We start from the raw sequence: 14,598 nt of genomic DNA, 5'->3' as shown, positions 1-14,598 counted from the left end.
CAATGACGTTCCTTTTTTAGACTTCTAATTGCTGAATTGATTTTTACCAATGTTTTTACACAATTCATCCAACAATTTTTACAGATATTAGTACTTTAAATTTGTTTTCATTTTTTTTTTTCTTTTACACAATATTAAAATAATTTGCATGAATAACAAAATGTAAAAATCAGCATAATAAAATGAAACAGGAAAATTACTTGGCACTGCCTAAACAAAATAATAAAATAATTTTTTAGCAAGAATGAATTTAGATCATAAACTTCATGATTGATAAAAGTCTGGAGGGCTAAAATTAAAAAGAGGACATCAATGGCATTCAAGTGGCTTTATGATAGATAATTTGCTGCAGGAAAGTGCATATAAATAGTAGATAGTATGGAAATATAGGCAAAGAATATATTAAAAAAAAAAAAAAAAGTTACACTGAAAATACATACATTTTGGAGAAATCAGTCTAAACTATAAACTAACATGTTTCGACATTCTTTTGGGGGTACCTTAATCCCAAATACAACTGAGAGGTAGACAAAATAATTTGATCACTACACTGTGCTGAACGTGGCTTTCCTGTAAATGTTGCTGTACAACACATTAGCAAAAAGCCAAATTACTATTCTCAACTGTGACTTGCCAGAGACTTACCATGTTTATTTAAAAGGACTGCCAGAATAACAGAATACAGTCATTACTGTGACGTATTCGGAACTGGCAAAATGGCTGTGCCAGTATGTCAAACAAAGGCAATGAATTTGAAGAATCAGGTTGTCTATAGCACAGAGGAAATCTGCTGCTTTCTAATTCTGAAATATTCATGGCACAAGACAAGAGTACAGACACTCTAGCAGTAACACCAATGCAAAATGATTGGCATTTCAGGAAAAGTGTCCAGTGAGTGTGGAAATACATTTCCCCTTGTTATAACAAAATTCCTCTGAATTAAACAAAGAAACAAACTTTTTTCTTTTTTAAAATAAATCTTACATTCTGGTTTACCCACAGCTAATCCAAATAACACAATCATGAGTATTGTCATCATATTGCATGTTTAAAAGCATCACCAAATGGGTTTTATAAAACAACTGTATATGCATATACCTGAACTTAAAAGAAATACAATTAAAAACCAGTTATACCCAGTCAGCACATACCATTATAGATCTAAAGGCAAGCATCAAATTTGTAATAGGCAAAAAAAGACACATTCTATCTTTATAAACAGCAACTTTGCAATTGGTTAATACTGTGAACATGCAGTCAGTTGGAACTGATTTGATTCGTTGTTTGTAGAATCTGTTGATTTCTACCTGGCAGTGTCACGAATAATATTACAAAAACATGCTGGGCCTCATAAATCCAGATTAACTACAGACAGCAATCTTTGGTTAAATACTTCCATAGCTGGTAACTAATGGCGTCTTGATAAGTCTCCAGAGATGTGTTTATCAGGTTAAATTTGTAGAACTACCTACTCCTTTAATAACAAATCAAATTACCAGTTTCCACAACTAACTTATGTGAACCATTTTCATTACTATGTTCTCTAGTACATTTATACACATATTTTGCACAGAAGTGTTCATCATTTCCCAAAAGCTAGTTCACTTTTATTAAAGATACATTGGTTCAAATCAGAGATTAAAGGGTTCAATTTAGGATGCAGCATATCCAACCAACATCGCGATCAGCACTCTGAACTTAGACTGCAACTCGGAAGCTTTAGCAAAACTCAAAAACTCCTACAACTCTCAAAAATCCACCAATTTCAACACTTTACAAGCTATTAGTCCATGTGATGCTATGCCATATGCTCTGTATAATATGGTAATCAATCATTCTTAAACTGGAATAGTATTTATTTATTTTTTTTAAACAGACACAAGTGCATTTCGTCACTGCAGCTCATCGAAGCAGGTGCTGCAGACTCGCACAGGCTTCTTGGACGAGGGGGTTAAGGCATTCCTGGCTGAACATTCACCGCAAAAGATATTTCCACAGTGTCTACAGTGATGCTGTAGTGAAATCAAAAATAACGAAAACGTTAGCTCTCTCGCTCTCTCTCTCTCTCTGTCCCTCCCTCCCTCCCTCTCCCTCTCCCACAGATGCCCTGTTAAGTTAAAAAGAACATGCCTTGAGTAGGTTTTCTGAGTAATATTTAGCTGCTTTATTGTGGGAGAGTTTGCACTGTATTGCTGAAGTGAAGGTATGTTTAGTTTGGAGCTAACATCAAGACTGAAACTTATAAATGGGGTTTACGCCCGTTTGGCATGCATATGTTTTAGAAGTTTACAATTTGGTGATACAAAAATTCTGTAAACCTCACCAGTGTTAATCTTACTTTAATGCCAGATACATTTATAGCCTTTAGGAGATATTAAATGTACACATACCTTTCTTACAGTGACCGAAAACCCTTTTCCACATCCCATACAATTCTGGACCTCATGATCTTCAGCCCATTTCCGGGTTAGTGCTTGGGAGTTTTTGATCTGTTGGGTTATAATTGAGACACTTAAAACTGTTAGATTCCAGCAGCTTCCTGTGCAAGCAGAACAATCACCATGGATACTAACCATTAGAAGGATTAAACAAATCAATTCTGAAAATCCATCCAGGGCTATGCTTGTTATAGATTCTTAGCTTAAGAACATGTAGTTGACAGATGGAATCGCCAGTTATTTTTTTTATTTTCTCCTCAATTTGAAATGTCCAATCATGTTTATTTCAACCCGGCTCACCCCTGCCACCTCCGCGATGACTTGGGAGGGACGAAGATGGACACACGCGTCCTCCGAAACGTGCCGTCAGCCGTCCGCTTCTTTTCACTCTGGCCAGTCTACGGGGGTCGCTGGTGTGAGGTCAGCAGAGGACACCCTGGCCGACCTAAACCCTCCCCACCTGAGCGGCACTCTGTCAATTGTGCACCACCTCCTGGGAACTCTCATCCACGGTCGACAGTGGAATAGCTTAGACATGAACCAGCGGCCTCCAGGTTATAGGGCGCACACTACATGCTTTTCACTTGCAATCATGGAATAACTGCATAATCATGACATATTGGATATACAGCAATTGGACGGTCCAAAAGGTAAACTTAAGGGAAATAGGATTCATGAGTAATTGTAGCTGCCGTATTGACCTTCAAATAGTTGGCTAAAAACAACTTATCTTTGTTTATTTATTTCTAAAAACATGACAGTTCACTTAAAATAGTCAATCATTAATTTTATAAAAGGATAATTTATTGCTAAATCAACAGTAAACCATATACTGTATCTGTTAATTGAAAGTGCACCTGTAGCGTTTGATTCTCCCTGCCCAGCTCTTGCATTGCTGCAGTTGTATCGTCCAGTTTTCTTCTCATTTCCATCATTTTCATTTGATGTTTTTCCATTTCCCCTTCACCCTTCAGACACCTGATTGAGCAGCACATAATGCAACAAATTAGGAATTCCTAATTTGAATTAATTACTAAAAGTTTTATGAAACTGTAAGTGCCCTTCTGTTTTTGATAAGACAGTGGCTCCTTCCTCCCACACCACTTCTGTGACTCATTGCATGAGGAGATGCCTTCTCTAATCTGTCCTGCTCAAGACTGGGAAATACAGATAAAGCTAGCTCTGGAAAAACGTGCACATGAGGTCAAAAAATAGTATTGGAAATTGGCACTAGAATAGAAAAACCATAGCAAGCAAATACTTTGGACAGCAGTAACGAGTACAATGCGAGAGGTAAACATATCAGTCAATTGGGCGTTACTAACAAATTGGTAGAATTGTGTTCATATTTACACTTATATACGAAAGTGTGGAGACATTCTCTAGAACAATCTTTGCTCAAGCTACTAAAATTGCCTACTTTTAAAAGTGGTCAGTTCTTTGTGCTGATCAGCCATCTACACTGTACTAAATACATTTTAAAAGCAAAGTAGACAACTGTTTTGGCAGGGGCTTTCTTCAGAGTCCACAAGCTCTTCTTAATCCATTGCAAATTTAAACAGTAACCTTTAAACCAGTTCACAAAATACTATTTATACTTCAATACAAACTTCCCTTCGCACCTGAGGCCACTTGGTTTTTGGCTGGCTGTGAATAGTCCTATATCTCTATATTCACCCCTCCTCCTCACCTCTCCAGCAGTGCCCTCCTCTCATCCTGATTGTTCTGCACCGTGGCCTCAAGCACTGCAATCTCCCCTCGCAGGTCGTCTGTCTGCTTCTCCAGCTCCCCCACCCGCCGCTGACTGCTCTGCCACTCCTTCTTCAGAGTGCCGATGTTCTCGTTCAGCGCTGTGATCTGCATGCTCAGCTTGGCCTCTGCCTCCTCGTGCCGCTTCTTCTGCTCCTCTTTAGCCTTCAGCTCTGCGTTCTGCAACACAAAAGTGCAACACTATTTGTAGAGATTTCAAAACCAAATACCGTTTTGAACATGTGTCTGGTTGGGTTTCTACAATTTGAAAAACGCTGAATAAATATTACATTTTACATACTCATTTGCGTAATGATATATTGGTACTGTTCTGGTTTAAATGAAGATTTAGAGAGTAACATTTTACCAGTTTGGACTCTCTCTGTGCCTGCTCCTTCTTCAGTTCTTCCTCTCTTTTACAGATTGCCTCCCTGGTTGTCTTGTGGTCTTTCTTCTCCTGCTCCAGGGCAGACCTCAAGCTGTCAGCCACCCCCTGTGTATCCAACTTCTGCTGAATCAGAAACTGTTTGGCATCCTTCAGGTTTGTCAGCTCCTGTAGATTACACAATCATTCAAAGCAGAGTAGGTTGCATTAAAATGTACATTTAAAAACAAAGTAAAATAAACACAAAAAAAAGATATGGTACGCCTAAACTGGAACTGCTAATTGAAAACATCCAGCTGTAAATACAAATTTAGATCCATTAGTATCATGAAAAAGTAGATCACCACAATCTCGATCTACCACATGTACACATTTAAATTGTGACATTCCGACAGACTGGTTCCCTAACATGTCCCTAGATTCCTATACTCACAAATTGTGGTAAAGAACATTGCCACATTTTAGCAGAATTAGATACGCTTCGCTCTGTCTCACTCCCTGTCTCTCATCCTGTTCTAAGGTCCTCTGATCTGTGTACTGTTAGAATGCTTGTCATCTCCCTAACAGGGTTTTGGCTTTGGCTTACTTTCTCATACTGTTCTTTGAGCATCCTCTGTCCCTCAGTCAGCTTGCTCACTTCCTTCTCCAGTTTAGACTTCAATTCGTTCAGCTCTGCTGCCTTCGACTTCTCTTTTTTCAATTCCTCTTCCTTTAATGTCTGCAAAAATAATACGAAAAAGGTGCTCAATTTCAGTTAATGCTGGCTCAAAGCAATCAAACACATTATACTTGTGATCATAACTAGATTTTAGAACCAGGGCTCAATGCGGACCAGTAATCTTTCTCCAACACAGCAGAATACTGAACAGGTGTAACTTGCAGACAGAGTTCCAAGTAAACACTCACCTTTTGTTTTTGTTCTTCCTGTAAATTCTTCTCCTGCTGTTTGATCTGCTCGTTCTTCTTTACCACATCCTGCCCCAGCTCAGTCTTGGCTGCTTTCAGCTCTTGGATCAACTGACTGTGGCTGGTAAGTTGGTTCCTGTTTGTGACAAGTTCTTCCTGGGCCAACGTCAGTTTCTCCTCTGTAGTCTATACAAACAGAGAATAAGCTACTTCTGAGAGTACAGTCAGTGAAATATAGAAATGAAGTAACTATGGCCTTAATTATTGGGAAAACTATGTTTCTAACTGAAACCAATTGCAGTTGATATAACCATACTACACTACTCCACAAGAATTAAAGGAGCAAACATTAAATATGGCAAAAACAACACCAAGACATTCACCAGGTAGACCTTTTAAGTGTGACATGACTTGACATCTGCTGAGATGCATTTTCCACTGGCTGCCCCTCCTTAAAAGAAGGTACCCTCATTTTAGACCTTTCACCATTATTGATGAGACTAATCAGGTGATAACATTGTTTACTGTTGTTGGCTTGGGAATCATGCTTTTAATTACGTCAGGTGGTGGCAACAAATATTTCTGACTGAAGTCCACACTACCAGAGCTGTTAAAGGAGATAAACAAAGAAGCTGTAGCTAGTCATTTGCTGTGTCCCCTTTTAATGTTTTATCAATTGTGGACATGTAATCAAACCACAGGTTTGTACACTAGATGTCCTGAACAAGGTCGTGGGAGGAAAATGCTGACTATGTCTCACATTTCACTACATAGGCAGTCTGGATGAACTGGGACATGCTACCCTGAAGAGTGCAGTTATGTAACCAATACCACTGTAGCTCTGTAATGGAGTATAGACCAGTTAAAAACAATATGGTGGGTCATGGAATGTCATTTCTTAACCTCCTCTATCATATAAATGTTAACCCTTAGCAGTCCATTTATTCAGCACTTATCAGGTCCAATTTATTTTCACACGCGCTGTGTATTTTACACACGGCGTTTAAAACAGGTTTAAAAGGCACTGAATCACAAGAGAACACTCAGTACTCCATCTCCAACCAAGCCCCACCTGTTCTTCTCTGAATTTTTCACATACCTCTTTATAGACGTGCATACTGATAAAACGAGTGATCAGGAGCGGATTTATCACCAAACTCCTCACTAATGCGATCCGAGTCATTATTTTATTACTATAACATCTCAAAAAGCTCTGCAAATGCCTGTGGTATTCTTGTGCAGAAGCAGCTACCTCCTTTGTTATGGCCGTGTTATCTCTGTAGTGCATGGGGCTATGAGATACGTCTTTTTTTTTCCAGCTTCATTCAGCTCCTACAGTCTCACTCGGCCATTGAAAGGTTTTCTTGGCTTTTTCAAGAGAAAAAACGACTAGAGACCTGCGCTTTACTTCTTTTTGATGATGTCAGACCGGGTCCGACATCAGACTGGAAAGGGAAAATTGTAATGTCTGAACCTCAAAGGGCTGAACGTGTTTAAAAATAAAAGCTTCCCTGGTAAATCATTTAATACAATAGACTGGGAAGTGTTGTTTCTCTCTCCAGATAGGCCCAACCTCATGTAATATATGGGGGAATGTATTCGACGACATTCCCCAGTAGATGTAGAACAACAAGAATTACGATGAATACGGTATTGCAGGACCATGCACAGAAGACACAAACAGTAAGGAAGGAGTGTTTTTAAGACACCAAACGTATTATCATCACTCACCTTTAGGTCCTGCCTAATTGCAGAAAGCTCTGATTCTTTCCCGTACAAGTCAGATTGCAGTTTACATTCACTTTCCTTTGTGCTGTCATAGCATTTCTGAAGTTCGGTTAACTTTCCTTTCTCATCATTTAACTCTTGTAATAACTGCTCTTTTAATTTCTCCTCGTCCTCAACCTAAAAAAAAAATTATATAACACAACTGTTAAATATATATATATATATATATATATATATATATATATATATATATATATATATATATTTTTTTTTAATGTTAATTAATGTTAGTTAACTTCTGCGGTTAACGTGTATTTTTTTGGAGATTAATTATTTTAACGCGCGTTAATCTCCCTGCAGTGTCTTCAGCCATTCGGCACACCATACTTCAATCCTGACTGCGACAACATCGGAATAAGTGTCTGAGTGGAGTTATCGTTTAAATAGAAAGTTAGTCACTGAAACGCATAATGCAGCAAAGCATTAAAAATGAAATGAGATTTTAAAAAATATATATACAGTACTGTGCAAAAGTTTTAGGCAGGTGTGAAAAAATGCTGTAAAGTAAGAATGCTTTCAAAAATAGACATGTTAATAGATTATATTTATCAATTAACTAAATGTAAAGTGAGTGAACAGATGAAAACTCTACATCAAATCAATATTTGGTGTGACCACCCTTTGCCTACAAAACAGCATCAATTCTTCTAGGTACACTTGCACAAAGTCAGGGATTTTGAAGGCATATAGTCAGGTGTATGATTAAACAATTATACCAAACAGGTGCTAATGATCATCAATTCAATATGTAGGTTGAAACACAATCATTAACTGAAACAGAAACAGCTGTGTAGGAGGAATAAAACTGGGTGAGCAACAGCCAAACTCAGCTAACAAGGTGAGGTTGCTGAAGACAGTTTATTGTCAAAAGTAATACATCATGGCAAGCCTGAGCACAGCAACAAGACACAAGGTAGTTATACTGCATCAGCAAGGTCTCTCCCAGGCAGAAATTTCAAGGCAGACAGGGGTTTCCAGATGTGCTATCCAAGCTCTTCTGAATAAGCAAAGAAACGGGCAACGTTGAGGACCGTAGACGCAGTGGTCAGCCAAGGAAACTTACTGCAGCAGATGAAAGACACATCATGCTTACTTCCATTCGCAATCAGAAGATGTCCAGCAATGCCATCAGCTCAGAATTGGCAGAAACCAGTGGGACCCTGGTACACCCATCTACTGTCCGGAGAAGTCTGGTCAGAAGTGGCCTTCATGGAAGACTTGCGGCCAAAAAGCCATACCTCTGACGTGGAAACAAGGCCAAGTGACTCAACTATGCACGAAAACACAGGAACTGGGGTGCAGAAAAATGGCAGCTGGTGCTCTGGGCTGATGAGTCAAAATTAGAATTATTTGGCTGGAGCAGAAGGCAGTTTGTTCGCCGAAGGACTGGAGAGCGGTAAACGAATGAGTGTCTGCAGGCAACAGTGAAGCATGGTGGAGGTTCCTTGCAAGTTTGGGGCTGCATTTCTGCAAATGGAGTTGGGGATTTGGTCAGAATTAATGGTCTCTTCAGTGCTGAGAAGTACAGGCAGACACTTATCCATCATGCAATACCATCAGGGAGGCATCTGATTGGCCCCAAATTTATTCTGCAGCATGACAACGACCCCAAACATACAGCAAAAGTCAATAAGAACTATCTTCAGCGTAAAGAAGAACAAAGAGTCCTGGAAGTGATGGTATGGCCCCCACAGAGCCCTGATCTCAACATCATCGGTCTGTCTGGGATTACATGAAGAGAGAGAAGCAACTGAGGCTGCCTAAATCCACAGAAGAACTGTACCTAGAAGAATTGATGCTGTTTTGAAGGCAAAGGGTGGTCACACCAAATATTGATTTGATGTAGAGTTTTCATCTGTTCACTCACTTTACATTTAGTTAATTGATAAATATAATCTATTAACATGTCTATTTTTGAAAGCATTCTTACTTTACAGCATTTTTTCACACCTGCCTAAAACTTTTGCACAGTAGTGTGTGTGTGTGTGTGTGTATGTATATGTGTATGTGTATATATATATATATATATATATATATATATATATATATATATATATATATATATATATATATATATATTTTTTTTTTTTAAAACACTCCATTTGCTCATTGGACAGAAAGACGCCTACTTGTCTATTGTTAAAGTGAGTTCCAGTATCACACGAGTACATTTAGTCTGCTGCGTGCTGAATATGCCTTCACTTCTGAAAACACACTAGCAGCTCTTCTGCTACAGACAACAGCAAATAAAAACCACACTGACAGAAATGCAGGATCAAAGTATGACTAATTCTTTTTAAGCAGTAGGCTGCATTGCGTTTTTGTGCATAGTATGTAAAGCCTACCCATTTTTCTTGTTAGGTTTGCAGTTTTTGGATATGATGACAGTTTTTTTATGTTCTTTTCACAATGAACAGTTCATTTCTTAGAAGGGGTTACTGTAGATACATATTTCTAATTTTACTTTTAAAATAAATTTACTTCAGTTCAGACATCACATTTAAAAATAAATATCCTATTTATTCTGTTTTCTGATCTCTATGTGCTGCTGATTAAGCTTGAACCGCATGTTTTATTGTGTTGGCTGTATCTGTCATTTCTAAATTATTGCACCTAGTAAATTTGTACCCTGGTCTCTCTCATTCATATTATGTCATAATATTCTTGGTTCCCACTAAACAATAATGGCTAAGTGTGCAGGTGGACATTCACAGTTAAAACAAATGAAATACTACTCGTCAGACTCGTCAACAAAAACTAGAAAAAGTACTGCAGGGACTCGGCATCTTCTGACAGAAAACAGGGTGTACGGACACCTGTTGGACGACCTAAAAAATTGCCTCTTTGTTAGTCCGCAGCTTAGGTGTTCATCTTAACTCAAAGCTTTTATTTGAAAAACATCTCTTCAACACAGGGTTTTATTATTTAAAGAAAATTAACCACTTTGTGTCATTTTCTGTCCCCTAAGGATGCTGAGATTCTCGTTCATGCATTTGTTACGTCTCAGTTGGGTTACTGTAATGCTCTTTTTGTTAATCTTCCTGCTCGCTCTTTGCATCGATTGCAGCAGCAAGGGTTCTTATTGGTACCAAGCGGACAGAACACATTACTCCGGTTCTTAAGCGTTTGCATTGGCTTCCTATCTAGTCCCGTGTTTCCTTTAAAATATTATTGTTGACCTACAAGGCTTTGCATGGTCAGGGTCCTAGTTATATAATGGGCATTCTTAGCCCTTACATCCCTGGAAGGCAGTTTAGATCCTCTAACTCTGGACTGTTAAAATGCATGGTTCCAAAACATAGTTTTAGCTGTGTTGCTCCTTTTCTTTGGAATTCACTACCAACTTTCATTAGAGAATCTACAACAGTAGCCAAATTTAAATATACCCTTAAGATGCACTTATTCCCAGCTGCATTTTTTTCCTCCTCTGTAACGTTGACTCTACTGTAGCCTGCACTGTTTAATACACTGTACTTTTATGATGATTGATTTTATCTCTATTTACCTATTCTTATTTTATTTACGTATCTATATAATTTTTTAACTGATTAATTGTGTTTTGTAATGCCGATTTCTGTTCGATTGTTTTGTTTAGTGCCATGACACCTTCAGTAGGCCTATATTAATAACCTGTAACAAAAACATGCTATTATCTTTATCTAAAACAGGGTTTATGAAATAAAACAAACTAGCAAATACAGTTACAATATACACCAAAAAACCAAGCCCCATGCTGGATCATCGAAAGCTTGCATACCTTCTGCAAATGAACCGTCTGTAAATCAGTTAGCTGCGCCTCCAGTTTTTTTATCTCTTGGATAGAGGCCTCGTGTGCTACTTTTAACTTTGTCTGCAGCTGCTGCTCGGCTTTCTCCTTCTCCTTCAGTCCCTCCTGCACTTTTAAGAGCTGAGTGCTTACTGATGCCAGCTGGGATTTCAACTCTTTCTCAGTCTGCAACCAAAACAACCCCTTTCAGATCACAGGTTCATAGTCTTGGGTGACAAATCAAGAGGTGACTGACTATCTCTATATCTATATCGATCGTTTTTTCAATTACCTCATCCTTTTTCTGTAGCAGGCTTTTAACCTCATTTACTTCTTTAGCTGCAGACTCTGCCTTCTTCTGAAGCTCTTGATTCACTTTCTGATGAGATTTTTCCTGAAAAAAAAAAAAAAAAATGATGAAAGCTGCCTTCTTTTTGAAGTGTGCTTCTTCATTACTCTCAGGGCACCAAGCCCTACAGAACACTGCATAAAAATTCAGAGGGCATTTTAAGATTTCAATCCAGAACCCAGTTCTGAATATAACACATACTGAACTAACCTTTTGATCTAAAGCTTCCTTTTCATTCTGCTTCTGCTTCTCCAGCTGCGTCTGCGACTCCTTCAGAGACTGTGAGATTTTGGACAGATTCTCTTTCATTGCTGCTAGGTCTTTCAATAGAGACTCTTTCTCTTGCTGAGTTTTCTGAAGGTTTCCCGTCAAGGCTTGAGCTTTGTTGCTCAGTTCCTCCTGCCGTGTCTTTGCCTCCTGCCTCAGCTTCTCCAGGTCTTGCTTCAGGTTGACCTTGTCTTCCTCCTGCTTAGTCAGCTGTTGCTTTGTTTCTTCAAGAGCACTAGATGTCTTTTGCAGTTCCTCTTTGACAGTAGTTACACTGTTGAGAAATGTACAAGTAACATGCTCAATAGCTGGACTAGGCACTCTGTCAGGTCACTATTCTATCCAGAGTTATTTATTTAGCTTTCAAAAATACATTGGTAATGCCCTGTTTTACCCCAGTCATGGCATTTAACAAACTAAGCAATGTGAGGTTGGCCATATTGTTCCCATAAGCATTCTTGCTTTACCGGTTTATGCCTTCTCAAAATCTCTCTGGGATTGCTGTTAAGGATCCCTGTTCATAATTCCTTAAAACAATTAAGTTAATTTAAACATAACTAAGCCCACAATGCAGTGCATTGGTCAAACTCTCCCTGAGAAATATTGGTGTTCCACCTCAGATACCAAGTAGTGGTTTCAAAAGGGGTGAACAGATGTTTCATTTTTTACTATAAAAGCTACTACCTTATATAACCTAGTTTTCTTACACTCCCTTTTCTGCATCAAGCTGCTTGCAGAGTTCCTTCACTTTGTTCTCCGTTTCTGAATTCTGCTTCTTCTGTTTCTCAAGGTCCTGTTGAAGCTGTTCTCTGTTCATTTGAACTTCTTGGAGGTCAGCCTCGTGTTTCTGCAGTACAGCAACAGCAGGTTTTCAAATAACTATTTCTATAGTTTCATGCGCTATTACCATTTTGAAAACTGGTTTAAAAAGATGGAACATATATTCCACCAATAGGAAAATTACTTGAAGCAATGGCCTCCTCAAAAATATATACAAATTAATTATAAACATGTACACATACAGTTTAATATTTTTTCAGAAAGCAAATATTAAATGAAGGTAAACATTGTATACAAACCTTAACCTGTCCTTCAAGTTGCTCAATCTTCTGCTCTGAGTTCAGCAGCTTCTCCTTGCTCTCCTTCAGGCTGCTCTCCAGTTGACTGCAATGCTCTTTTTTATCCTCAAGCTTGGTGCTGACCTGGTCCAACTGAGCCTTGATTTTGGTTAATTCCTCAAAAAACAATCAATACAATTACTAATATCACTCTCTCTCTCTCACACAGACACAGACACAGACAAGTATCATGGAACTGATTAAAATCATATTAAATCCTGTTTAAATTCTCCTTTTAGTAGGTACTCCGATAGTGCATACTTCCTGTTATTAAGCATGCACTGCGATGGCATGCAGTGGTATTGCATACTCATAGGGCTACTTCTTGCTGTTTGAAATTGACCTTGCTCTCGATTATTGTAATTTATGCAGTATTATTATTTCTCCCCCTCATAAATGTTGTTGTTTATTTTCATTAACCACGGGAGCAGAATGGAGGAGCTACAAAAAAGTGCCTAAATAACATAAGGGGAATAATTTGTATGGAGGGGAAAAAATGCCCATGCCATAGTAAATAAATTAGAAAATCTGGGGTGGAGAAGACGTTCTTTAATTTAATTAATTGTCTAAATAAAGACCTTTAACTTAACTTACCAATATGTGATGTGATCTAAGAATTTAAAAAGTGTTTTGGACACATTAAGTTTTCTCTACTACAGTACATTAGCATATCTGACTGTACCAATGGAACATGACAAGAATAAATCCTCCTGTATTTTAATTTGTGCTTGTCTTTTCATTATTCTCATCTCATATAACCAGGGGATTTATGGCAACGTACTACCGCAAAGCACTAGGGGATATTGGAGGATACTGTGTAACCAGACTGGAACACGGTTCACATCCAGATTACAGTTAAACCAGTCTATCTAACCCAGTTATGCTGGCAACCGAGTTTGAGACTACCTCCTGAGAAGGTTTCAAACTCTGTTATTGAACTCAGTCATGAACCGTGTTCAGTGTGGAAGCAAATCGATTTAACCACTTTTAAACAGGTTTTGAACCCTTAACTCGGTTCTAAAACGCTAATGTGGCCAGGGCCTAAAAGACTTCTTAAAATAGCATACAGGCAATGATTACTGTACTGTGCTGTACCTGAACTGACTGTTTGTATGGTAATGTTTATTGACTTGTACATTATTATTATTATTATTATTATTATTATTTCTGTACTGTATTTGTTACAAATTACAGTATAGTATTACTCAGTACTTTACATGTTTGTTATTTTGATATAATTCATTTAGCTGACCATCTTTAACCAAGGCAACATAGAATTACTGTATTAAATAATTAAAATACACAATGTTACATACTGTATAGCAATGTACGGTACTAGTTACATGTTATTGTTTTATATTGTTTCTTCTGTAATAAACCTTTATACTACATACATTGTATATGTACATTAATCAATTAGTACTGAACTAGGTTTTGATTTTGCATGTACCCGGTTATTACATACCTATGTTATAACATACCGATTTTATGGTCCCAAGGCAGTATGGTGTGTGTGTGTGTGTGTGTGTGTGTGTGTGTGTGTGTGTGTGTGTGTGTGTATATATGTGTGTGTGTGTGTGTGTGTGTGTGTGTGTGTATATGTGTGTGTGTGTGTGTGTGTATATATATATATATATATATATAAAATAAAAATACAAAATACACTGCTGTGCAAAAGTCATTTTTATACTCTGATGCATTATGAGGATTAACAATTTACTCACTCAAAACCTCCACTGGTGTTTTCTACTATTATAACAACCTTGCCTTGCATAAAGAAGGAAAAACATTGCGTGAAACAGCTTGCATCACTTGATTTTCAAGGTGTGGTA

The 14,598-nt window shown here is 37.9% G+C and overlaps 1 protein-coding gene across 2 annotated transcripts in view; it reads right to left on the bottom strand.

Moving 5' to 3' along the window:
• Positions 1-161: 161 nt before the first annotated feature.
• LOC121319703 (early endosome antigen 1-like) overlaps positions 162-14,598 on the bottom strand; it is a 35,043-nt gene continuing 20,606 nt past the window's right edge. For both annotated transcript variants that reach the window (XM_041257396.1, XM_041257397.1), the window contains 13 exons: positions 12,728-12,883; positions 12,356-12,495; positions 11,592-11,922; positions 11,325-11,426; positions 11,024-11,218; positions 7,210-7,383; positions 5,479-5,664; positions 5,159-5,290; positions 4,555-4,740; positions 4,129-4,367; positions 3,296-3,416; positions 2,391-2,489; positions 162-2,012 (listed from right to left, as the gene is read on the bottom strand). In XM_041257396.1, the coding sequence (XP_041113330.1) occupies positions 1,893-2,012; positions 2,391-2,489; positions 3,296-3,416; positions 4,129-4,367; positions 4,555-4,740; positions 5,159-5,290; positions 5,479-5,664; positions 7,210-7,383; positions 11,024-11,218; positions 11,325-11,426; positions 11,592-11,922; positions 12,356-12,495; positions 12,728-12,883 (2,181 nt within the window). In that variant the 3' untranslated portion in view covers positions 162-1,892. The remainder of the gene's footprint in view (positions 2,013-2,390; positions 2,490-3,295; positions 3,417-4,128; positions 4,368-4,554; positions 4,741-5,158; positions 5,291-5,478; positions 5,665-7,209; positions 7,384-11,023; positions 11,219-11,324; positions 11,427-11,591; positions 11,923-12,355; positions 12,496-12,727; positions 12,884-14,598) is intronic.

This window comes from Polyodon spathula, chromosome 8 (assembly GCF_017654505.1).
Source record: "Polyodon spathula isolate WHYD16114869_AA chromosome 8, ASM1765450v1, whole genome shotgun sequence".
NCBI classification, from domain to species: Eukaryota; Metazoa; Chordata; class Actinopteri; order Acipenseriformes; family Polyodontidae; genus Polyodon; species Polyodon spathula.
The sequence above is the reverse complement of the archived record's forward strand: the minus strand, read 5'-3'. Positions and strand labels throughout refer to the sequence as shown.